The 26,915-nt window shown below is 39.2% G+C and overlaps 2 protein-coding genes across 2 annotated transcripts in view; one reads left to right on the top strand and one right to left on the bottom strand.

Annotated features, from left to right (window-relative positions):
- Nucleotides 1-21,602, top strand: NPC1 (NPC intracellular cholesterol transporter 1). Its single transcript, XM_018075145.2, has 25 exons — nt 1-75; nt 1,174-1,296; nt 2,604-2,710; nt 3,271-3,446; nt 4,320-4,487; nt 5,094-5,343; nt 6,895-6,971; nt 7,645-8,015; nt 8,375-8,601; nt 9,143-9,243; nt 10,168-10,270; nt 11,239-11,428; nt 11,853-12,035; nt 12,706-12,820; nt 13,632-13,759; nt 13,849-13,989; nt 14,597-14,686; nt 14,795-14,985; nt 15,345-15,460; nt 16,014-16,143; nt 16,870-17,070; nt 17,892-18,123; nt 19,165-19,278; nt 20,041-20,203; nt 20,846-21,602. Exons 1-25 carry the CDS (start codon nt 1-3, stop codon nt 20,926-20,928), a joined length of 3,855 nt encoding a protein of 1,284 aa, XP_017930634.1. The 3' UTR covers nt 20,929-21,602.
- Nucleotides 21,365-26,915, bottom strand: part of RMC1 (regulator of MON1-CCZ1) — a 16,016-nt gene continuing 10,465 nt past the window's right edge. The window contains 11 exon segments of the mRNA XM_018080973.3: nt 21,365-21,566; nt 22,325-22,550; nt 22,700-22,768; nt 22,854-22,958; nt 23,116-23,193; nt 23,400-23,519; nt 24,226-24,332; nt 24,663-24,791; nt 25,086-25,139; nt 25,530-25,574; nt 26,567-26,678. Coding sequence (XP_017936462.3) covers nt 21,487-21,566; nt 22,325-22,550; nt 22,700-22,768; nt 22,854-22,958; nt 23,116-23,193; nt 23,400-23,519; nt 24,226-24,332; nt 24,663-24,791; nt 25,086-25,139; nt 25,530-25,574; nt 26,567-26,678 — 1,125 coding nt within the window. The 3' untranslated portion in view covers nt 21,365-21,486.

Consider the following 26,915-nt stretch of genomic DNA (forward strand, 5'->3'; position numbering starts at 1 on the left):
ATGGTTGTTGTGAAGGCATCGCAGTTCTGGGTAACTCTTGGGTATTATGAATACAGCCTTTCAGGGGCCTCTCTGGTCAGTAAACAATATTATTCATGGTCAAGCACAGTGCACAGCAGTCTGTCCTTGCAGCGTAAGCATATGGTGTCTCTACAGATGCTAGGTCAAGGTTGCTCAGGAGATAAAAATAGGTCAGTTATCTCTCAAACTGTACTAGCCAAACTTCTGATCAGAGCTGGCAGAAGTGTAGTAAATGTTTGTGCAATCTGCTTGCAGCCGATGTGCATAGGAAAACCTTGGAGCTGTCTTAAAGCTTTTGCTGTAAATAACTTGTTATTGCATTAAGTGTTTTAATTTTCAGAATAAATATTTTGGCTTAGTATTTCAGATGTCTCAGTGTCAGTACCACTGACAAAAAATACAAGGCTTTCAAGGTGCCACTGTCCTTTTTCAATTTCCCTTATTTTATGCACATAATAACAGATTTCTGAATTTTTCAATAGTCTCTTAAATCAAAATATGAGAGTTGATGCTTTTTCCCTTTTACTTAACACTGTAAGCCCATTTAAATGTTGATACTTAGGCTTGGAAGTGATGATGGAGAGTATCCTTTGAGATTGTGACAATACATATATGGCAAGTGTAGAGCTATGAAGTTCTGTTTCAGAATCCTCTTTATACTGCTACTTCCTCATTCTGTCACTCATGAGTTTGCAAGAAGGATCAGGTGGCAGGAGGAACTGAAATTGCACATAAGCAATACGTTTCTCTCCATGTATGCTGACCTGTGTGCCCTCACATGACAGTTCACCCAGTAATCATTTTGTTGTTTTGTGTGGAAAAGAAATATTTTCTAAATCATCTTATAATTGAAGATGCTTTTCAGGTATTGAATTAGATTTTTCTTAAGGAACTCTTATACTTGTTCTTAACTATAGACAATGCACTTCCTGTTTCCATATTGGGCAGGGAAGGGTGGGAAGGTGAGCTGAAGATCAGTGGTGATGTGCACCATGTCAAAAAATGCATGCTTTTGTTAATGGGCATTTTATGTAGTACGTTATCCAATCTGCATTGTAAGTGGCTTTTGGAATAGTAGCACATAAACTCTATAACAGCTGAGGAATTTGGCAACTATTCCTTGCAGTTAATCAGTTATCTCATGTTAATTAGGTACGTCCACAAACGTGTATCTGGTATGGAGAATGTGGAGTTGCTTCCGGAGACAAGAGATACAACTGTGCTTATGATGGACCACCAATAGCACTACCAGAAGATGGCTATGACTTAATGCAGGTGAGCTTCTTTTGGAGGTCTGCTGCTTAATAAAAAATAGTTCTCCTACACAGTTCTCCTACACTTCTCCTACACTTAATAAAAAACAGTTCTCCTACACAGGTTTCTATTGGACCTGTGCTGTGCCCTTTAGCTTTCTCATCCTAACTTGATGACAAAGCAAACAGATTATCTCTGATTTCTCATGTATGGCTCATAGCTCCAGTTGGGTGAGGGTAATATACCTCAGTTCCTTTTCAGAGATATGAGAAGTCTCCATAGCATGTGATTAGGAGCTTTTACAGACATAACCTTAAATATAGGATTGGTCCACTTGTCTGCATAGTTTCCTCACTGGTTTGAGTACTCTTCAGTCAGATTGTTTTTTAAGACTCTCCCAAACTATGATACATTCCGTAGTTGTGCCCTTTTAATCTCTAAAATACAAGACTAAACTGTTTTACATCAGATGATCATTCCTGATCTCTCCTTAAATAGGAAGGCATTAACTGACACTTGTTCAAATGGAGCAAATTTGGACAAAATTAGCTGTGCCTAGTGTGAGATGGTATTTCCTTATCTGGGCTTTAGCTGCCAAAATGAACAAACCCACAGTCAAAAGAATTTGTATATTTGGTGCACAGTATAGGATGATATTGCCAGACTTGCCTTCTGGCATCTGATAGTTCAAAGCTATAAAGTGTGCAGTAACTATGGCATTAAAGGAGGGGTTTACTGGTGGCAGGAGTGACTTAATTAAATATGTCTGTGAGCTAACTACTGTTACGTACTGTTTCTGAAGCCTTAAGATACAGTTCTTGTATGTTACTATCAATTATGCTTGTATTAAATGCACTTGTCTCTTCTGTAACTGAACACGAAATAGCTCTTCCAGGTAATCAGTGATTTTTGTGGTTAGTGGCTTGTCTTCTGAGACTTTAGAATCTGATACTGTCTGGAAGGAGTACTAGAGGATAAGCTGCAGGAATACTTTCAACTTGGGTAAACGTGTTGTCCTCTCACCAACAGACTCTCAAATGCCATTTATCATTCTATATATAGACTCTGGTGACTAAAGATCATCTGAAGGAGCTTTTTAAAAGGAAGTGCTGCCTTGAATAAAAGAAGTGAAAAAAGTGATTCTTCTCTCTAGTCTCTAAACAGCAATCTTTTTTGCCAGACTGTTTTTTTTTTTCTATGCATCTCCCACAGCAACAGCTACTGTCTTCTGAAATATGTTGGAGCAGAACCCATAACTATAATAAGTTCTGAAGTCTTAAACATGCTTTTTCTTCCTTCACCCCTGATCTCAATATTGTTTTTTTAAGGAACTCTGTCCAGGTTTTTTCTTCGGCAATGTTAGCACTTGCTGTGATGTTCGTCAGCTTCAGACTTTGAAAAATAACTTGCAGCTGCCTCTGCAGTTTCTCTCCAGGTATGCTAATGAAGTAACTAGTTTTGTAATAGAATAACAAAGCATATTAAAACTCTTCTCTTCAAGTAGATTGTAGGAAAGGTGGTAATTTCATTTAAAGGCTTATTGGAGATGCTCTTTAAACGACTTCCTCATCTATATCAGGAGGCTGTAATGTCATGAAACAACTGCTTGCAGTCTGGATTGAGTTAGCTGAGTTAGAATAAGCATTCCCTTAGTTTGTCTTAAGCTTCTGTGTCTAACGAAGCCTTCAGAAGAGGGTGACATAAAGTACTGTTTGGTCCTGTTCTAACAGGAGTCCTCCTGCTAAGAAGCAGTTAAGTTTTTAATGAAATTCTGTTTATATCTGTTTGAGTTTATATCTGTATGGTGCTTAAAATTGCTTATCTGTAGCATCAACAACTAATGTTGTATTGCTGATTAAAAACTTGCAATTTTGAATATTTTGTTCCGTCACTCTGAGCAGAATGTTTACTCTTGCAAGGCATACCTGACTTGACCTATATAGATGGCATCTTTACCTCTTAATCTGATTGCTGTTCATTGACTTTCCTACCTAGGTGTCCATCGTGTTTTTACAACTTGATAAACCTCTTCTGTGAACTGACTTGCAGTCCAAATCAGTCTGACTTTTTGAATGTTACAAGCACCATACCTTATTATGATCCAGTTTTAAAAGAGAACAAAAGTAGCATTACAGAGCTGCAGTACTTTATTGGAGAACGCTTTGCAAATGGTGAGTAAAGAGTATGTTAATTTACCTTGGCCTTTGTCAAGGTAACAAGACCAGTGCTTTTTTGAGAAGAATTGGGAGGGAGAAAGATCTGTCTTTTTTCAAGTTTGAGTCATTGCATAGTTAACAGTAGTTCCCTTGAAAACTTCTGCCCAGGTAGGGGACATTACACTGACACTGTTAATAACAGTGTTTTTAAAGATTCAACAAAGCCTGAACATCCCTACAAATGGTTAATAGCTGTTAACCATGATGACTTTAACTTCAGAAAAAACAAAGTTGTTGCCAAGTACTCAATGTCCGAAGCCTACCTCATACTAAAATGGTCTGGCAAGTATGATAATAAGTGTACACAGTTCACTACAATGGGCTCTCTAGGAGGCACTTACTCCTCTTGAAATGGACTGTTTTATTCCTTTGTCAAAATCAAAGATATTTTTAGAGAACAGTAAATTTGGGTTGTATTTCAATTTTGTAACAAGCTTAAATCATTAATTCAGTCTTTGTATGCTTTTTGCAGTAACCTTTAATCAAATTATGAGACACCTGAAAGTCATATGGCCTACAGGTTAAAAGTACCTTAAATGTTGGTCATAACTTTCCCTGCAAATAACTTAGTATAAAGTAGTGTTACCTCTCAAGCAGAAAAGTGTGTGCTGGGATAATACAGATTTGGGTGGCTTACTCAGAGCAAGGTAGCTGTAACAAAGCATTGCAACATTGAATACTATAAATACAACTGAATCCTTTTCTCTTGAAAGCTGTAAGTATGTTCTTGGAACTTGGTGAGTCTGTAATATTGGAGATACTTGGAATGCTCACTCAAATTATAATGTTGGTTTAATGACTCTTCTGTCTTCGTTCACTTATTCCTAGCAATGTATAATGCCTGCAAAGATGTAGAGGCTCCATCAAGTAATGTTAAAGCACTGGGGTTGCTGTGTGGGAAGGATGTCAAGGATTGCAATGCAACCAACTGGATTGAATACATGTTTAGTAAAGACAATGGACAAACTCCTTTCAGCATTATTCCTATCTTTTCAGGTAAGAAACTGAGTAGTCCTTGCCTTGGAAACCTCTGTCAAAGGCTGTGTGCTATGGCTAGCATACTAATTTATTAAACAGCAATGAATGTCTGCAGTCAGAGGCTTCCAAAGCAATGTAAGATCTACTTACCTTTTTTTGATTTTTGCTTGGAAGTCATACTTGGTGCTTTCTTTGTATACAGCTTGTTACTGTATAGATGTCTAAAACTTACTAGTGATGGACTGAGCTTAGGCAAATGGCTAGCTTGTATTATTTGGGAAATTGGCAGTACCCTGATCCTTTAAGATTTGTTTGTAAGAAGATTGTTGCACATTGTGCAATCTGAACAGATAAGGAGGATGACAGATCATTGCTGGGATGATAGAAGTATGTGCTTGTTACTTTTACACCCTGAAGTGTTATAAGCATGACCAGTCATTTAATTAGTAGTAATATATAAATAGCTGGTATGGAAAAGGCAGTGGCTTCTTCATCTGTAAGGCCAAGAAATGCTGCTCTGCATAGAGGCTAGAGGCTTTCATACCAAGGGTTAACTCACTTAACTGTGAAGGTCTGAATTTTTCCTGGTAGTAAACTGGCTCTGCAACTTGTGGTTTGTTGTAGATGTTCCTGTCCATGGAATGAATCCCATGAATAATGCTACCAAAGGCTGTAATGAGTCCATGGATGATTCAACAGGACCATGCAGCTGTCAGGACTGTTCAATTGTTTGTGGTCCAAAACCTCAACCCCCTCCATTGCCTCCTCCTTGGCTATTGTTTGGTTTGGATGCTGTGTATGTCATCATGTGGATTTCCTACATGGGCTTTCTACTCATATTTTTTGCACTAGTTTTTGGAGTCTGGTGCTACAGGTAAAGCATTCAAAATACTCAGCTCTGCAAGTCACTTGTTTTTCCCTGAAAACTTTCTTTGCCCAGGTCAGGTGCTTGTTGTCTCTACTACTCCAGCCAGCAAAAAGTTATGTTCTGTTGCAGGTGCTTATACTTACAGGGAGTGTTCTGACTCCTAAAATCATCTGGTGGAAAGTGAATGCAGAAGTTGGTTTAGTGGATTCACAACTCCCATAGCATCCCTAGCTACAGGATCAAATACACTGTTCTCCAACTTCCATATGCAAGTATGCAAAAAGTCTGGGGAATGCATATGCATAACAAAGCAGTCAGTGCTGTATTGGAAATGAAGTCATGAATACTCTTCCTTAGGCTCCTGTTTTGAAAAATATTAAATGGAAGCTGGGCTTTCAGTAACTATAGCGTATCACCCTTGATCTCATGTCTGGAACACCTCTCCTATGAAGACAGGCCAAGAGAGTTGGGGCTGTTCAGCCTGGAGAAGGAAAGGCTCTGGGCATACCTCAGAGCAGCCTTCCAGTACCTAAAAGGGGCCTACAAGAGAGTTGGAGAGGGACTTTATGCAAGGGCATGGAGTGATAAGAAAAGGGGCAATGGCCTTAAGCTGAAGGAGGGTAGGTGCAGATTAGATATTAAGAAGAGATTCTCTGCTGTGAAGGTGATGAGGCAGTGGAAGAAGCTGCCCAGAGAGGCTGTGGACTCCCTATCCCTGAAAGTGTTCAAGGCCAGGCTGGATGGCACTGAGTAATCTGGTCTAGTAAAAGGTGTCCCTGACCATGGCAGAGGAGTTGGAACTGATGATCTTTAAGGTTTGCACCCCGAACCACTCTATGATTCTGTGATCAGGAAACCGAAATTGCTCTATAATAAGAGTTAAGTCTGTGTGGAAAAGGTTAGTGGGTACAACTGGCCAACACGAAATTGTAGGTGTGTTTGAGATGTCTGGTTCGTAGCCCAAAACATCCTGCCATAATTGGAGGTCTGGTTAGATTAGCAGGAGGATGCTGTTGAACTTAGCTCCTGCTCTGAGTATCAGGAATGGATATAAGCAATTTAGTTCTTTCATAAGTGTTCTGTGCTATAACTTGCTTGTCTTCAGGACAGGAAGAAACTACCTTATTTTCCTTTCTTCCTCTCCTCCTCATTTTTTCAGGCTAAGTATGTGTAACTTAAGCATTTTGACTAATAAAGCAGAATATTTCTTATGTAAAAATCTCTTACAAATGTTATTTCTCTGTTATATGGTCAATTTAAAGAGACTCTCTGTGCTGTTAATGCTACTGATCTTTTAAATATGCATAAAGAACCTGTGCTTGATCTAAGCTGGAAACATTTATTAAGACAGTGGAAATGACTGTATTTTGTTCCAAAGCATCATAAAGCTGGAGATTACTGTTCTTCAGTGGGTGGGTGTTGGGAGAACATGATGCCTGTAGATTCTGGAGGAGTCAAATTTCAAATTTACTGGTAGCTTTGAACTTTATTCTTTCTGTACAAACAGTACAGACGTCATTTTGAGTAAGAATGTTAACGCAGCTTTTTCTCTTGCAGGAGGCGGCACTTTGTCTCAGAGTACACCCCAATTGACAGCAATGTAGCCTTTTCTGTGAATTCCCACCGCGACAATGGTATGTCTTGGAGAAGAGTGAGAGGTTTATCAGAAACCTGACTTGAGTGCATCCCCTTCTTGTGGATGGGCTCTGGAATTTTAGCTTTGTTAGGCCATATAATGCATTCTTAGAGGGCTTTATTTCAGTCTTTTGGCCAGTAACTCTTTTTTTAGAGCAGTACTTAACCCTGTTCTGCTGGGTACACAGTTCATGGATCTAACTATGCTACAAGGAAGTTCTGGAGGGCTTTGTAGCAGGAGATGGGAAGGGCAACACAATGCTAAAATTAATTTAGTTGTGTTTTGACTCATCCATGTATCCATTTAAAGCATGCTATGAAAGAATTGTAGTTTAACTTGCATAGCAGCTGAGATAGCTCATTTTATTGATTTATATATATATATTTATTTTTATATATATCTATAAATACATATATATTTTAGCTGCTTCCTGCCTTTATTTGCTGCTTCTGTCAAAGACAATCTTATATTAGAAGGGGCAGTGTTAGGTACAAGCTGGTTTCTGCCCCCTTGACCTTGGATTGGTCACAGGGTCTGACTGTCAGTGTAGACATAGCTTCTGGTGCTTACTACAGACAGCTAGAATAAAATTTCATCTTTCCTAGTGGATTCAACAAAATGTTGCTTAACTGACTTATCAAACACTTACTGTTTACTTCTTGTTCTTGCAGGGAAAATTACCTGCAGTGAAAGGCTTGGTGAAAGGTTTGAGAATGGCCTGAGGATGACATTCACATCATGGGGGGCTTTCTGTGTCAGAAATCCACGTCCTGTTATCCTCTTCTCTGTGGTCTTCGTTGCAATGTGCTGCTCAGGCTTTGTATATATTAAAGCAACTACAAACCCTGTAGATCTCTGGTCAGCCCCAAGCAGCCAAGCTCGCAAGGAGAAGGAATACTTTGACACACACTTTGGGCCTTTCTTCCGTACTGAACAACTCATTATTCAAGCGCCAAACAGCCGTCCGGACACCTATTCACCTTACCCATCTGGAGAAGATGTACCTTTTGGGCCTCCACTTACCAAAGATGTTCTCCATCAGGTAATTTGAACTTTCCAAGAGTGGAGATGTAAGCATACCTAACAGGTATAACCACATGGATTTGGCTTCCATCTCCGGAGTTATATGTCTATCGAGATGTTCACTAGATATTCATATTAAAAATCCCAGCCTTGCTATAAAAACTTTTTGCTGAAAACCTTTCTGTTAGAGAGACTTGCAAGCTAAGTCCCAGTAAGTATTCTTAGTATGAACACAGGAATAATATTTTGTGATATGCTTCTATTGACACGTGCCACTGTCTCTGGGAACTTGCAGGAATACAGCATGCACTTAAATCCTACCTTGCAAGAGAAATGCTTTCTTGTGCTGTTCTTAAACTGTGGTTTGGTTTTTTAAAGGTGCTGGATTTGCAGGATGCTATTGTCAACATAACTGCTTCTTTTGACAACGAGACTGTAACGCTGAAGGACATTTGTCTGGCTCCTCTTGCTCCCTACAACAACAACTGCACTATACTGAGCGTACTCAACTACTTTCAGAACAGCCATTCTGTCCTAGATCACACTATTGGGGATGAGTTCTTTGTCTATGCTGATTACCACACTCACTTCCTATACTGTGTTCGGTAAGCAGTACAACTACATGTTTTTTCAAACTGTGGACCAACTAGGCCTTTGTCTTGCTGGCAGACAAAACTAGCTAGTTCTTACTGCCCCCTTGAACATTTTTCTACCCCTTTTTAAACTTGCAATACTATGTCAAACTGCAGTATTGCTTGTGTTTGTGTCTTAGTACTTCAGCAGGAGTTGGATTTTAATCAAGTTTTTAATCAAGTTGCCAGTTAAACTTGGTTTGGTACAGACACTGACTCTGGTTTACCTTAAACATGTTTTCAACACTTCTGAGGAGTTCTGTAACAGATGATGATTTCTAAGCTTTCACTTCAGTTTATAGTTCAGTTGGATAGAAGCTACTCCTTGTCTTAGAGGCTATAAGGCACATGCCTTTAAACTGTATTTAAATTCAAAGCAAATGTAGCACAAAGGCAATGTATCATTAGCAGTCTTACCTCCTCTTTGTCTCGATTATCAGTTATAGCACAACAGCTTTTAACTTTTTTATGCTGTGCCTCAGTTGTCAATAATTATTGCTGGTGATCTCCTTAGGGCTCCAGCATCACTGAATGACACAAGCATGCTTCACGATCCCTGCTTAGGAACATTTGGTGGACCTGTATTTCCGTGGCTGGTGTTGGGAGGATATGATGGTAGGTGACAAAACAGTATTGCAGCTTAAGTCTTGAGAGTACATACCTGTGTGATGTCTTTGGTGCTAAAGGTGCATTCTCATTTAATACAGATGTTTAAATGTACTCCAGAGAAACTGGAGTTTTGTTCCACTTTCGGTAAGTAAGGGTGTTTTAAGTAAGTTTTCAGTAGACCAGTGCTGGGAATGGAGGCAGACTGCTCAGAAAGTGCAAAATGGAAGCAGTCTGTGACTAGAACATACTGATCAACAGGATGAATGTTTGGGGCCTACTAAAAGACCCCTAATTTCTGAATACTAGATAAAAATATGAAGTAGTTCAAGTTGACATGGTGGGATGTACATGTATTTTGCTTTGAGTTAGAATAGTTTTGTCACTGATCTGAAAAAACAGTTAGAAATAGATTAAGATGTTCACAAAGGAAATTCTTCCATTATTACTCTGAAGCCAGAATTTTATTCAAGCGATTAATCTAATTAAACATAACTTGGTAGTACACTTGTGTTTGATATATCTAAAACAGTGCTTTAAGGCAAGCACTTCTTGATTAAACTGTAGGGTTTTGTACTTACTTTGAGTAAAATCTAAGTATGCAAGAGGCAGTGTTTAGGAAGCCACATCTTATTTCCTGTTAGATGGAAAGTCATAAGCACTGGTTATATAGTAGTCTCCTGTCTAACCATGCAACAATTTAATGTTGGTGTCATGAGCATGGTAAATCATGAATAATTACTTTTGAATACAATCTGCAGTGCTTAGCTTCTGTTCTTATTTCAGTAGTGTTTGAGAACTCAGTGGTGTTAAATGGAGTTGTAGGGATGAGATTGCTTTGGACAATGCTAATTTTAAATTTACTTGTATCTACTATACTAGAATATAGGCTCTACTTCTTCATGCCAAATGATTTTTTTTTCCCCTCTATAGATGATAACTATAATAATGCTACAGCTCTTGTGATTACTTTTCCTGTCAACAACTACTACAATGACTCAAGAAAGCTAATGAAAGCCTTGGCATGGGAAAAAGAGTAAGTAGTCTTCCTGTATTCTGAAATGTGTATGTTACTTAAAGCAGCTTTAAATGTATATACATGAAAAATACCTGTACTGTACTGACAGTTTTCTGGTATAACTATAGGGATGTTTTGAGAGGAGCAAAACTGGTTAAAAAGAGACTGTGCTGGTCATAAGCCCTTCACTTTATCTGGCACACTTTATTTGCTTTGAGGATGTAGGTTCTAGTCCTGTGAGTGACCATCTAGCCCAGTACTACTTGCTGCTAAGTAACTTTAGATATATTTGATATATTTTTATTGTGGCTAAAATGATAGAGGTAGACTCATTAATCTACTGAACCATTAAGCATGAGTGGAAAGGTCCAGCATGATCCTGTGATTTTTAACATTTAATTTTTGAAAGTGTCATCCAGAGGAGCATATAAAGCTTTCATCCCCTTCACCATCTTGTAGAGCTGATATTGGCTTACACAAGTCAGCTGCTCTGGCTAGCAGTTCAGATAAAAACTACTGTACTAAAAAGTTTGAGACAAAGGTAAAAGCATGACAAGAATCTGCTTGTGTGACAAGCACCTCTCAAGCTGGGGAACTGAAACAAGGGCTAATAAATTGTTTCAGTTCTGTAAACAAGCCGCAGTCACCTTTCAAGTCTGCAATCCTAGGTTTAGCTTTGAGGAAACTTGCACTGAGTTTGAAATAAGTTATGCAAGATACCCTATTTGTCCTCAAACTCTGGAGAGAACGTGGAAAGTATTTCAGCATAGTGTATTTCTAGTGCTTGGAGTAGAGTTCTAGGTATATGTAGCCAGCACCTCTCTTTTTTTAAAAATGAGGAAGCTCCCTCAAAGCACTGTCTGGCCACAGTGCACTCTTGGACCACACAGATGATGTAAATTTGCCATCAACTGGCTTCCATATATTTCTAATAGAAGATGTTTTGTCTTTTAAAGTGTGACTGACCTCTTGGTTTTGTTTTTTAGATTTATTAACTTTTTGAAGAACTACAATAATTCAAACTTAACTATATCATTTTCTGCCGAACGGAGTATTGAAGATGAAATCAACCGGGAAAGCAACAGTGATATTAGCGTTGTGTTGATAAGTTATCTTGTTATGTTTGTATACATCTCCATAGCTTTGGGACATATCCAGAGCTGTAGAAGACTGCTGGTATGTGTATAGTTTTCACTGCTATAAAGACTGAAGCTATAGCTTGCTGATAGCTTTAAGTGACTTAAATATTTTTGCAGAATGCTCATGTTCAATTTCGTATTAGAGCATTGAGTCTTCCTTGGGCAGGAGTTACAGGGAACAGTATTCTTGTCATACTTGATAGTTCATGTGTTCTTTATAGTCTCCACTAAGTATTATCACTTGAGATGCTCAAGATGTACCGAGTTAACTTCAGCTTTAAGACTTGTAACTTCAAGTTTGATTCTTTTTTTTTTTTTTTAATGTCTGGTTCTTGAAAAGAACCAGAAAAGTAAGTTTGCTACTAACTACACTAAATGTAAGAATATGGCTTTTACCTTTGCTATAATCTGTCTTGTGTGATGATGCTTGTTTAGTTGACAGTCAGTACACCTTTTTTTAGGTGGATTCGAAGATCTCTCTGGGCATTGCAGGCATCCTGATTGTACTGAGCTCAGTAGCGTGTTCTATAGGCATTTTCAGCTACTTTGGAGTCCCACTGACACTGATTGTGATAGAAGTAATTCCTTTCTTGGTGCTGGCTATTGGAGTGGACAACATCTTCATTATGGTTCAGACACTTCAGGTATATATTCTTTCACACAGATTCTTCTAAAAGTGCCTGTCATTTTTGAAGGCTGTAAACTTAAACCAGAAGGTCTTCCTGCATTCCAGAGCTCAGCTCAACCTGAGGAGCTCTGGACTCTCACAGAATATCTAGTGCTCTTGAAGAGAGCCAAGATTCTATATACATTCTACCTTCACAACCCCCCCCGCCCCCAGGTTAAAAGTCTCTGCCTTTTCTTACTGCTGGCTGATACAAAAAGATTGTACAACTTGACTGGTATTTTGATCGCTTGTAAGTTTAACATATTGTGAGCAGTAATCATGAACTAATAATCATGAACTAAACTACATACTTAAGACTAGAAACTTCTGAAACCAAGTCCTAGTGGGTAATCAGCTTCTGAATTTGACAGGCTCAATAACCCACTGAAACTGGCACTGCCTCTGGCAAGTGTATAGTTTTGGCTGAAGTACTCAACTTAGTACTAAATTTTAAATTCGAAGCAAGCTAAGAGGTAATGTTCATGGTGCTCTTGTTTTGGAGAATCTCAGCTGTTTAACGCTTGTTAATGTGGTGAAAACAATAAAAGTTCATGATACTGAAAAGTTTTGAGTTTTTTTAAAGCCATATGAAAGAGCTTCCTAAATTGTATGATTCCTAATTATAATAAATTATTGCCTTAAAACAGAGAGATGAGCGCCTTCAGGGTGAAACTCTGGATAAACAGATCGGCAGAGTCTTGGGAGATGTGGCACCCAGTATGTTTCTCTCATCTTTTTCGGAGACTGTGGCATTCTTTCTTGGTAAGTTTTCTTTAGTATTTGAAGATCAGGGCCTTATACCTGTGTGTTGCAAGAATAAATGCAAAACTAAAGTATAAAAGCAAAGTAAGAATTTGTATAGGAAGTCCAGCTTAGTTGTTCATTGCTCTAAGCAAGTTAAACTTCTGCTGGGGATAGGCATGGTGGTACTTTGAGTCTGGCACAGTTAAAAGATCCATTTCTGAATCTGTCATGCTTTTCAGTATGAAAGGCTGGAGCGATTTACTGACTTGCAGTGACTGACAAGTCTAAGTTTGACTTTAGTAATAGAGCAAATGTCAATGTGTATGAACTTCTATATCACATTTAGTCATCTTGCCACTGCTTGGAAAAATGCCTCTGTGGCAGAGTATGTTTGAGGTTCATTTTACAGTACATGTTAGAGGTATATCTTATGTTGTAACCCTACAAATATAATTTGGCCTTCTTTCATTATGGACTTGTTCACCTGGAGGGCAGTTTATCACTGGTCTAATTTGCATTGCAATGGCTTAATACAGGAGCAAGGTATTGCATGACAGCACTCCTTAACTTCCCTCTTACACAGTCTGCATGTACTTTTGGAGTTAAGAAATGTCTTAAAACTGGTCACTCCTTTGCATAGCCTTAATGCTGTTAATCAGGTCAAAGACAGCAGCTGTAGCCAGGCTCATATCAAATGTTTTCTTTGCTCTGAAGAGAAAGGCTTTGTCCTGCTAAAAGGCTAGCACCTAAATTGGATATTTGTCTAGAAAATGCTCATGCATTTCTAGGAGAAGAGAGCTTGCTTAACAAACTTGGTCACTTCCTTCAGGGACACTGTCTACGATGCCAGCAGTTCGCACATTCTCCCTTTTTGCTGGAATGGCTGTGCTCATAGACTTTATTCTTCAAGTTACTTGCTTCGTAAGTCTCCTGGGCTTGGATATTAAGCGTCAAGAGGTGAGTACAAATGCACCTGTAAATACAGTGTAATGGGGATGATGACATCCACAGAAATGCACTAATCTGGCATTTAATCCATTTTTCAGGGGAATAGACTGGATATTCTGTGTTGCATCAAAAGCAGTGAAGAAACGGGTGGAGTCCAGCGTTCTGAGAGCATGTTATTTCTGTTCTTCAAAAATCTGTTTTCTCCATATCTGCTTAAGGATTGGATGAGACCAATAGTAGTATGTATACTCTGTTTCAAATAAGCAGTCATCTAAACTTGAGCAAAAGTGTAGCAAGCCTGAAGGCCTAAATAGGGAAAAAAAATCTTCAATACAATGAAACAAATGAAGCCTCTAGTATTTTTGCTTTCAGCACTAGTATAGAAATAAGCTTTTGTAACTGCAAGAGTAATGAGAATACACAGAGGCTTGATCATGGATTGTCCAAAGCCCAGGTTTAGGAGTTGCATTACTGACAATTGAATTACTTTAGTCCTATGTAAAAATCAAGCACATGTTGGCTCTTACCCTGCATTAATCTAGAATGTTGTTGCTGAATCCATGATTCAGTTTGGAGTTACTGTACTTATTTATGGAAGGTGAGTGTTTGTATCTTTCTTTGCTTATTTTTAAGGATAAATTTCCTTATGGTTCCAAAGGGAACTCTGAGTAGCTAGGTTTTACTGCCTGTAAACTGTAGTACTGACTACTTAGCGCTGTTGTACTAAGCCTGGCTAGCATACCTAAACTAGAGCCTCTTTGCATGGTTCCTATTAGCTTAGTAAATTACTCCTATTGCTTGTTGTTTCTGTACAGTTCTCACTTCCATGGATTTGCTTTTTTGCAGATAGCAGTGTTTGTGGGTATCCTGTCATTCAGTACAGCAGTTATGCACAATGTAGAGATTGGACTGGATCAGTCTCTCTCAATGCCAGATGTAAGTCCTATGATCGTGTCACTGTTCAGCAGTTTGTGGCTGAATTGAAAACATCGATACCTTGTTGTGCTCACTCAACATATAATAACTCAAAACCCTCTCTTTAAGGACTCCTATGTAATAGATTACTTCAGCCACATCAGCAAGTACCTGCATGCGGGTCCCCCTGTCTACTTTGTCCTCGAAGAAGGACACAACTACACCTCTTTGGAAGGGCAGAACATGGTGTGTGGTGGAATGGGATGTAATAACAATTCACTTGTCCAGCAAGTCTTCAGTGCTGCGGAAATTGGTAGCTAGTAAGTCTTTCATGCCTGTCTCTGTGTAGTTGCATGGAAAAAAATGTAGCTGACCAGTGTGTCCTTCTGATTTAGTTCAAACTTAGCTGTTGGTTGTACAACTGACACACTATTGTATTTGCATTATACTGTGGTTTGGGGAGGGAGGAGAATGGAAGAAGCTGCGGCAATCTTCTAGAGCTAACTGGGCATTACAGCTCTTGGGTGGGTTACTGGAGCATGGGAATATATGGAGAGCTAAGTAGCTTGGATGAGAATGAGTTGACATGGCATAAGTTGGCACTGGAGAGATCAAGGGATATGTTCTGGAATGAAATATAAAATTACTGATGATGGATATGTTGCATTATTTTTATTAGCACAAGGATAGGCTATGCCCCATCGTCCTGGATTGATGACTACTTTGACTGGGTGAAGCCACAGTCATCCTGTTGCAGAGTCTACAATACCACTGGACAGTTTTGCAATGCTTCAGGTATTAGCATCCATCTTGTTCCTAGGGGATTAGCTTGGTTTATAAATTTCACAGCCAAAACACTTTATCGTGGTATGAGTCAGGTGAACTTACTGCAAGTGGGCATCTCTTGAGTTGCCCTCTAATTTATTTGAACTGCTGTTTGAGTAAACTTTAATATTCTACTGGAATGCTGCAGGCTAAAGACAGTCAGCCTACTTAGACGACTAATGTAACTTGCTATAAAAATTTTGATCCTTCTGCTGGTTTCATTAGAGCACACAAACTTAGTGCTCTGGTTTTGTTCAGGTCGTTCAGTTTGGTGTAATTCTTATCGGGTCTAATGTAGGTAGTGCACAAGTAACAGAGTTCTCTGTTAGCCCTTGCTTTAGTAGTAATAAATAAAAATAAAGGACTACAGGTTTTATACAGAATTCCAGGGCTGATCAGTTAGTTCATCATTAAAAATGCTTTTTATGGAATCGTATCCTGTAATATTGCAAGTCAGAAGTTACTACTGTTAGGACAAAGAATGCTTGATCCTGTAGCTGACATTCTTCCTGTATTTCTTCAGTCACTGATCCATCATGCACTCGTTGTCGACCACTGACTCAAGAAGGCAAGCAGAGACCACAGGGCAAAGACTTCATGACCTTTTTGCCCATGTTCCTATCAGACAACCCTAATCCTAAATGTGGCAAAGGGTAAGAGTCTTTATTTTATAGATCTCGCTTAGACCAGTCTGTCAAAGATACTTGCTCTAGACTTATGTCTGCAAGATTATCTAGTGTCCCCCCTAAAAGGCATACAAACATTGACATCTCCCCTGTTCTGTAGTACTTTCTGAAACAAAACTGGAAAAACAAATGCATCATCAACTAAATGGAACAACAGCTTTCCCCTGTACAATGAGGAACAATTTCTATCATCAGTCTCTTCTGGAATATCCTATGCAATCTTGAAATGTGTGGTGCTCTGAAGCTTTTATAGTTTTGAAAACTGCCAGAAAAAACTAACAGCTGTTCTGCATTAGCCTCCTGAATGGCACCTACAAGTGGGCTGGAGGAGGACTATTTACAAGGGCATACGTAGGGATAAAACAAGGGGGAACAGCTTTAAAATGAGAGGATAGGTTTAGATTAGATGTTAGGAAGAAATTCTGTGAGGGTGGTGAGGCACTGGAACAGGTTGCCCAGAGAAGTTGTGGATGCCCTATCTCTGGAAGTGTTTGAGGCCGGTTGGGATGGGGTGTGAGCAACCTTAGTCTGGTGGAAGGTGTCCCTGCCGATGGTGAGTGTGGAACCAGATGATATTTATGGTCCCTTCCAACCCAACTCATTTTATGATTCTATAAGATTATAAATTATAAAAGCTAATAAATTTGAATGATGCTGACACTTGACATCTAATATGTCACTATGTTTATACAGAGGACATGCTGCATATAACTCTGCTGTCAACTTTATAAACAACAAATCTGATGTTGGAGCTTCTTATTTTATGACTTACCATACTGTACTGAAAACATCATCTGATTTTATTGATGCCATGAGGAAAGCTCGGATTATAGCAGATAACATTACTGAGACCATGGGCATCAAAGAGAAGAACTACCGGGTGTTTCCTTACAGGTATGGTTAGATCTTTCTTGCCTTGGTGACAAATACTCAAGCAACAGAGAAAAAGTGCTGGCTAATAACATATTAGAGACTTGAGTATTGAGTTTTGTCTAACAGAAAGTAATGCAGAGATTATGGAATTTCTAGTAAAACCAGAAAGATACATTCTATATCCATATCACTGACTTCTCTTTACTGTGGTTGATAATACCTAACTTCAATCAAGAAGCCTGTTGTTCACGACAAAGGTAGCTCTGGCTCCATTTTGGGCATTTCCTAGCTTTCATAGTAGGATTTAATAGTTCAGACATAAGCAGATATGTTGACCTGGGTACTTGCAAGTTGTAATATGAAAGTATTGACTTCAAACAAGTTATTTAAATGCCAAGCAAATGCAGCAGGGAGGTCAAGTATAAGAGTACCGTAATGAAATTGAGTTGGAATTGGTATCTGTACAGCTGAAATACTGATTTCTTTGCATCAAAGAATCCTATCCATACTTACAGTCTGTCTGCAGTAGCTGCTGCTACTGCATACCACAGTGGTTCTCAGGACCTACTTTCTGGTATCTACTAGCTACTTATGTTGAAGTGTGGGAACTACCCTGACTTCCAGACACAACCTTTATTTGAAGTGTTAGTGAGGAGTTGTCATATAACAGCCAGTGTTCTATTGGAGTCATTCCACTGATACAAGGAAGCCAGTTCCTAATGGTGAGTTCTGTAATGGTAGGGAACTACTTTAACCTTAGCACAGAAGTTAATCTAGTGTTTGGACTAGATACAGCATACAGCAGGGAAGATGGCTAACAACAACCTCTCTTCTTTCCACAGTGTGTTTTATGTCTTCTATGAACAATACTTGACAATTGTGCACGATGCTATCTTTAACCTCTGCATCTCCTTGGGATCAATATTTTTGGTGACAACTGTGCTGCTTGGTTTTGAAATATGGGCTGCTGTTGTAGTTTCAATAACTATTGCTATGATAATCATCAACATGTTTGGAGTGATGTGGCTCTGGGGCATCAGCTTGAATGCAGTTTCATTAGTAAATCTTGTCATGGTAAGTCAACAAGACATCCCTCTGCTTCTGTTTCCAAGTCTTGAACAGTTCTGTGTCCTAAGTATATACTCACAATACTGAGCAGTATTTCACTACTGAACTTTGACAGGCATTTGAACAACAGTGGAACTATCTTAATACACAAGTTTGTTCTGACAACTAGCCCTAATTGTCATAAGATACTGCAATCGAACTGTAAGCTGCAGTGCATCTGGTGGGGGTCACTTCAGTTCTGCAGCAGCAGCTGTGTTGCTGCTGTATAGGCCAGGTGCTGCTCCATATTAACACAGGTTGTTCGTGCTGAAGGTGAGGATACTTAGGTTCATGTTAGGGCTTCTGCTCTATTTGTGTTCTACAGAGTCGATCCGGGACGTGCTAGCCACGAGTATTGTTCCTGCATAAACGGAAGAAATCATGTGGGCAAAGAGTACCTTAGTAAAACACTCCAGAACTAGCTCCAGCAAGCAGCTATTAGTTGCTCTGGCTTACCATGCTCTCTAGAGGTTTGTGGCAGGTCTGAGAAAGTTACAAGAGTAAACTGTTGGCCCATGTTACAATTAGGTGTATGTTCAAGCAAATCTACCTACTAGATAAGGCTAAAATTAGCCTTAGTAAATGACTAAGCAGATGAACTGCTACAGTATCAAATCAGGATGTATATGATATTGTTTTTCTAAAGCAATGTTATTGCAGCTATAATAGCTGTGAACTGATTTTAGTGTTCAATATTCACTGCACACCTGCACTGAAGCCAGCTTGCTTCAACATCAAGAAACTTTTTGTTTTGGAGGTCAAATCTTGTATCCTGCTTCCTGTTTGATTGTCTGTTGGTAATGACTGGTGCTAGAACACAATACAGTACCTGCAACAGCCTCTGGAAAGCAACTAACACTGAGCTTGTAACTTCCCATACCATTTTAACCCTAGGGAGTGATCACAGCTGCTAGGAACCTTTCTAGCCTTACAAACCTGAGTAGAAACCTTGCCAGCAAAGTGCTCATCTAAATGATGTTTCTGTGTATGTTTCTCTTCACTCTCCAGAGCTGTGGTATCGCTGTGGAATTCTGCAGTCATGTGACAAGGGCATTCACTGTTAGTACTAAGGGCAGTAGAGTGGAGCGTGCAGAAGAAGCTCTGTCTCACATGGGCAGTTCAGTAAGTATCTACTATATGGGGGGCAAACAAGAAGCCAAGTTACAACTTTACTATTTCCTTAAAAATAATACAGACAATAGTCTTCAAGTCATAAAGATGGCCTTGCCTTTTCTTTTTGGAATACTTAAAACTCCTTAAGGTCAACCTAGGTTCCTACTAGTAATAGGGATGATGAAGACTACAATTTTTAAAATGATGCTACTAGTACCTAAAAGTAGAATAGAGCTAAAAGCTTTAGCTGAACTAGCAGTTTGGATAAACCTCAAATTGTCCCATTAAAGTGCTTCTCTCTTCCAAATACTGAGAGGTGACTAGGAAATGTTATTTTGAGCATGGGAGGCAATTGGAGCTTTGGGAACACAAGCAGGGCTCAGTGTTTAGGCAGTACTGTCATGTTACTTATTTAAGTGACCTGGATGGGGTTGGACTGGGACTACTCTGGTGATGTGTGTACTGGACCTAGGTAAGGAACTTCACTGGAATGAGTTACTTCAAGTAATAGTGTTCATCTGTATTTGCCTGAAGGAGAAATTAAACTAGGTGACTGCACAGATCAGAGTAGATTTTTAATCATACTGAGCTTGTCCTGTGGGACCAAAAAGATAAATTCTTCTCCTGAGTGAATCTTGGATTTTGTTCTAAGGACTAACAGGGAAGGAGCCTCAGAAGACATAAGAATTTTACTAAATGCTAAACACTTGAAGTAAATGGGTTATCTAAAGCCCTACTTACCACTTAAACACTTTTTTTTTTCATTGACAGGTTTTTAGTGGTATCACACTGACCAAATTTGGAGGAATTGTAGTATTGGCTTTTTCCAAATCTCAAATCTTCAAGATATTCTACTTCAGGATGTATCTAGCTATGGTTGTGCTGGGAGCGACACACGGACTAATATTTCTTCCAGTTCTGCTTAGTTACATTGGTAAGATGTGACAGTCTGCTCTAAACCACACTTCAAACAAAACCAGCTAGCTGTCTGTGGACACTTTCCATTAAATGGAAAATATTGCAAAGATGAAAAGCAGTACTTGAATGTGCCTCTCTCATTCAAGCCTGTCTGTTGGAAACCAAGGGCTGACTGGTGGCAATGCAAGCTCACTGTTGTGGACTTGCTGAACTGAAGCAACCACAGCCTGGCCTGTGTGGTTGCACTTTGCTGTGCTTTGTGGAGGGCCCATGTGGCATGACTGGCATGTCTCAACCTGGGGCCAGGATGTGGATGGAAGCAACAAACCTCTTCTGGGACGCTGTTCCTGTGTTAGCAGAAATAATCTTGCTTTGTGGTGAGGATGGTCCAAACACTGTCCTCTTGAAAGCAGAAACACATGTGCATAGCGTAGTTCTTAAAAGTAGACTTAAACTGAGCCTTTACTTAATGGGGCTAAGACTGATTCACCTACCACTGCCCTTGTTGCTGCTGCTGACAGGTATTAATAGCTAAGCAGAAGCATGTTTCTGAAGGTTAAGCTGGACCTAGACAGTAAGATTGTGCACGCTTCCTGATGACTGTCTGATTGTCTGTAATGCTGAGACTGTGGAGTAACTCTTGTGTTCTCTCACTCAGGCCCATCAGTAAATAAAGCTAAAACTCGTGCTGCACAAGAGAGGACCAGAGGTACAGAACGGGAGAGACTCCTCTACTTCTAGTTTTTTAACAGTGTTCAGTGGACTTCCATGAACTGTGGCTTAGGCCCAACTTTCAAGAACTGAAGTGCAGCATTGTTCTATGACTATCACACTGTAACCACCACTGACTTGACTTCTGCACACATTCAACTAGATGATACCAGCTGCGGCTTTGGACATAGCTTTAAACTCAGGAAATGCTAAGTGTGGCTCAAATAACAGTATTATTAAAACTAGATGTGTTAATAAGATTTCTAAAATACTTCTGTTTTCAAGAGGTTGCATCTTTTTCTTCTAGAAACCTAAACCAGCTGTATTGAGAGTTGAATAGCATTTCGTCAATGAAATCGAGGTGATGTGGATGAGAATGGACTGCTAAACCACTGACACTAATTTTAAATGCAGGTCAATGCAATTTTTGTCTCTATTTTTAGGGGGAAGCCATCACAAGTTGTAATATTTTTAGTACTATTTGCCAAAATGTCTTGTATATACTTTATTATAAAATAGCAATTTTGTAGTTCAAAAATCTACTTAAATGCAATAAATTAAGTTTATACATTTCAGTGGAAGAGTCTTTCAGAACGTTGTGGGCTTCATGAGAGCTTGTTCTCCGAAAACTTGTTTGAAGAAGGTGACGTGTTCTTCACAGTGCTCACCTAAGGGCGATAAAATAAAAGTTACCGTTCACTTCACAACTCAGAAACAGAACCAAGACTGTGTAGTTTCACTTACCTTAATTTATTAGTACTAATTCTTTAATGCTCTTGAGTACAGGAGTTTAAAAAATAGAAAGCAGTGGAATACTGAGGAATTTGCAGTCCTGTGACTAGTATTCTAGTGGTTAAGTAGTTGTTTGATCCATCTAATTCCTGGATCTAGTTCGTGTACCTAACCGGCAGATTCATATCCATGAGAGCCCTTTACTGTCAAGATACAACATGTTGGAGTGGGATTCTGTGCCTACAGACTGTCAGGTGATTAAACATGTTGCTGGTGCAAGCAGTTTAGCTTGGGTTTTAAAGGAGGAGGAACTGTACTATAAAACAGGCCTTGAATTCTTGTAATTCATGGAAACAGACAACTGAACTCAAGGGTTTCCTGACCCAGTTGCTGACCTCAGGAGAAAGCACTAATTGGAGATAATGGCTCTGCTAAGCTAAGCAGTGAGAGCAACTGCAAGTCAAATAGGTTAGTTAATCTGCAGGTTTCTGCTTGGCTCAGTCTCTTTACTCCTAGTCTTTATAAAGGAGTAATACAAGTTAATTCGGAATGATGCTTAAAGGTAAGCCTAAATATAGACTAAAATGTACCGGGAGTTTCGTCTTCTAATACAGACTCAACTGGATTGGTAGCAAAACAAATCTTAGTTCTGTTTGAACAACCAAATATCTTGGTCAAACTGCTTATTGCTTACCTGGTGTGAAACTAGGATTTCCTCGTAGCCGCTGATTTCTTTGTTCAAAGAATCGAAATATGGTATAGAAAAGCATGTCATCTTCTGCTTGCTTTGCTGCATCGAGGAATTTGCGGGCTGATATGCTGTCATGTCCTCCAATACCCCTGATGAATCTCAAGGCAGCCAAAACTTGGTGTTTGGACAACAGAACTTCCACTATTTCATCATTTGCTGTGGAAAGTCTCTGTGAAGTCAATCACAGCTGTAAGATTATGCTTCTAATGAATGCAAATGACTGAGATGCTAGCTAGTCACTTCAAGTGTGATCAGGTAAGCTGTTTGACCAGTCTAACCCACATGTGACATGGAGTTATGATAGTCAGAAATGCTTACTTTTAACATGTCCAGGGAGAGCTGATGTGCAGGAGGGTAAATGCTTTCCAGGGACAGTAAGAGACAAGCCTAGAGCAAAAGCAGAAATAATCTTAAAATTACAAGGACTTCCCACCTCCATCACCAGTTTCTTGAAGCTGCTTGTCTCACATACCAAAGGCTTTGAGTCACTGAGGACATGGTACTGCAGAAACTGATGGAGCATGTAGAACAAGTTGTGTTGAACAAGGGTTTTGATGACCAGCTCATACAAGTAGTGCTGTGAATGCAGGAAGAAGACCATCAAAGGTATGTCTCTATACCAGTTTTTACAATCAAAAAGGCAGTATTGTATAGGACTGAGACACGTGACCAAGACTGGACTAAAACTCCATTTCATGGAGTGGGGCAATATACTTGGCATATAAGTGATTTACCTGAACTGCAATCTGGAACTGGTTGAGAGAGCGAATGTATTCCATCAAGACTGCAATAGTGAACTTATGAGGTGCTTCCTGGACAAGGAAGAAAGTGTTAGGTGGAACTTGCATAGCTTCTCTATTTATGACAACCCCGTAAGAACGAGCATCAAAATACCCTAATCCTGACAAAGCCTTCTGCAGCCTATCTCAAGCAGTCAGCTTAAGTTGGCTGCCCTGAGCCTGCTGCCAAATTAGCTCTTCAAATTGCTTAATTTAATTAGCCCTTAAAATTGACTTACCTTCTTCTCTGTAAATACAGACAAAACATGTGTGTACATGTCAGACTGGTCAATAACGGCTTGAGTGCGGACAGGACGTTTCAGGAGTGGATTACTTCTACTCAGGCCTGTTTCTACCACCTAGAAGAAAAAAGTTTTTTTTAAAAAGAAAACTACTGTTGTAGTACAGTTCTAGTCAGACTCAGCTGTACAGACAGTTTTCTACTCTGAACATAACTATGAACATATTAAGGAGGAAGTTCATGTTATACTAGATGCATCTTGTTCAGTGGGGCTTTCCTATTACATTTAAAGCTGCTTTTTAAAGTTATATAAATGCAGCTGCTATTATATAGCAGCCTCAAAGCCAGGAGATGAATCAAACTTACTACACTGATGTAATACTCAGATTTAGAAGGATTTTGAGTATGTGGCTGTACTCTGAGTGCTTGAACTTGGTTTTGTAACAGGAATTATGAGATGCATCAGGGCTGAATATTTTATGCAGTGATACAGTGTGCAGTGAGATCAGTGGTTTGGAAACTAAGGTATCAGTTATTGATTCAAAGTTGCTTTTTGAGCTTCTACCTTCTTCCTGCTTTCAAGTGCTGGGGTATGTTAGTCATCACTCTGAACATGAGCTATGCAGCACCTGCCACCCAAGTGCTAAGTGGAGGTCTTAGTGCACCTTGCACAGCAGACTTCTACTGGGAGCCTGAGGCAGCAAGGAGCTTGGGGTAGGCCCAAATTTCCTAAGTAGAAGAGAGCATGACTTCACCCTGATGCCACCTGAAATGGAAACAGCATCATCCCATCTCTGTAAGCTGCTGTAGCCAACATGGCTTACCATAGTATAGCTTTGCTCAGCTTCCAAGTACTTCTTATATTCATGATTCAGTTTGTCAAAAACAGTTGCAATCACAGACAGTGATCCCCTTTCTGGCTCACTGAGCACTGAAAAGAAAAAGAAGTATGAGGGGAAAAAAACAGGGACTGTAATGTTGCCTTTTTCAAAAGGTGATCTCAAATACATCTGACATGATTGAAAGCATTTCTTAAAAGTTTAAAATTTAAAGTTATGGGGGGGTGGGGAGTTGAATTCTTTAATGCTGTTAAATTCCTTTAGAATGGTGACTGAGGGTAATCTAGGCAAATGACACCCAACAGGACCAAGTTGGCTTCAGAGGTGATCTTAAATCTAAGGACAGTCCAGCTATCTTGGGTGAGTATGTATGAATAAGCACTGAAGTACTTTGAAGATACAGATAATGCATTTGAACTTACTCTGAGAGCATACAGATAGGATAACCATTTTGCATTCTTTTCTTTGGAGAAGGAAATCCATTAGTTTTCCTTTATCTAGCAAGAGGTTAACTACAGGTTCAAGTTTCACTTGAAGACTCCAGAGGTAACCTTGATTTGAGAGAGTAAAACAAAGTAAATTGCCTTATATAGTATAGCCTTTTCCACCTTTAAACAAAAACACATCTAGTTTATCACTTATTTGCCTATGTTTTAGAGCAGCATTACCCTTGAAAAGTTGTAGTAAAGATATAGTGTCATCCTCAGTTATCACTACCAAAAGCCATCAACTTAGCAGATGTACCTAATAAGTCCCTTACATTTTAAGCTGCTTTGTGCACTGAAGGTATAAACTAGTGCCACCCTGACACTGAATATTGTAAAGTCCAAGAGCTCACCACTTACCTTCACTTGCACTGATGATAATATCAGGTTGAAAGACAATCCAAGAAGAAGAATCTAAATGTTAAAGTTTTAACATTCATATTAACATTGATTCTCAACTGTTGCTACTGAATCCACATTACTGTACAGAAGCAGATCCCATTAACATACTTTCATTTACTGTCACTTGTGAGGTTTTTGAACCATGTTCTTGGAATTATATCTTCAATTCTATGGTGTACCTATTCAGTAATTTCATACATGTGTCTCAAATGACCAAGAAATGTGGTATTATACTAGATTTCAATATTTACAACTCTGTGAAAGCACTGTGTTACGAAAGACATTATTTTTTTGAAGTACATATGCATAATCAGCTAAAGCTGCACTTAGGGGGTCAAGGTAACAAATGCTAGCTTCTTCTGTGCTTGAGGTTCTTACATTTGGAGAGGATTTAAAGGATACAGAGTTTACATGGAACAGGAGCCTGACTTGTCACAGAAGCTGGACCTGCAGGGAAAAAAAAAAAGAGCTGGAAGCTGTCCTAACTACAATTTTATACTGAAAAGGCAAGTAAGGATTGTAACATTGCAGCATGCAGTCAAAAAGATCCATTTGTGTAGCCAGATGTCCCACAAGGAAAATCTGACACTGAGAAGGCAAACACATTCTTCAAAACACGATTGTTTGGTTTTTAGCTGAGGGAAATAACACCTGCAGAACTATTCCAGCTCTAGTACTATAATTCTAAATACACTGACTCCATTGGCTGTGTTTATATGTAATCACTTCAGTTTCTTTGAAAGGAAGGGTGATTTGAATTCTGACCTTTTGTTTAATACAAATCTACACCTGCAGATTTATCAGTCATGCTTGCTAACGTGAAAGAGCTTTTAATGTGCAATCTTTTTTGTATAGAAGCATCTATCTCTTCTACAAGGAGAACCTTGCTGCTTTACCACTTGCTAGTGAAACTGTGCTCAGACTACTTCTAGCTACTTCCAGATTGAGGGTATTACCTGCTACACTTCTAGGACAGGAGAACAAAAAGCTAATCCAAGAGGAATCATCTAAGTGTTTAAGGCATAACATTGATCACAGTGTTACTTCTAAACTGGTCTCAAACTTGATTCTGACCCTGGATTGTCTTTCAGCCTTCTTAGCTTCCTAAGTCACACAGTTGAGACTTAAGCCAGAAAAGCATAAAGTGCTTTTGAGCACACTCAAGTTTTTGTAGCTGTGGCCAAAAGAAACCCCAAACCAACAATTTTCAAGTGTAAAAGCAAAGTATTATGTGAAGTATGCACCTTAAACAGCAACTCTTACTCTTTAGGCACACATTTGGAACACAAATTTATGCTCAGTTACTCCTTACCTTCTTTTTCCCCTCACCCTCTCAAATACGTGTAATTGAAATGTTAGTAACCAGCATCCTAAAAATTGAAGCACTGCTTTAAATATTCTTGGTAAATGTTAGGATATTCATTATATAGTGGTTTTACCTGCTACAGGTATTTGATAGGGTTGTATTGATCGAGGTGGAAGTACAAATTGATGGATGGTAGCAGACCCATCAAATTCTCCTCTTAGTTTGATGTCAAATATAACTGAAGTCTGCAATTAAAAAGAGGAAATCAATATTCACAAATGTGAATTACCACCCATTTACATGTATTCAGGCTGCTTTTCACATTTCTGTCTTGTATTCTCTGTTAGGACCACTGAATGGCTGGAAGGGATGTACTATGGGTAGGGAATGCTTCGCTTATCAGGCTCCTCAAACCTCCATTCCATCTGGCCTTGAAAGCTTCCAGGGACAGGGCATCCTGTTACAGGGTCTCACTACCTTCC

Source organism: Manacus vitellinus, unplaced genomic scaffold, assembly GCF_001715985.3.
Source record: "Manacus vitellinus isolate BGI_N305 unplaced genomic scaffold, ASM171598v3 scaffold_1_pilon, whole genome shotgun sequence".
Lineage (NCBI taxonomy): Eukaryota > Metazoa > Chordata > Aves > Passeriformes > Pipridae > Manacus > Manacus vitellinus.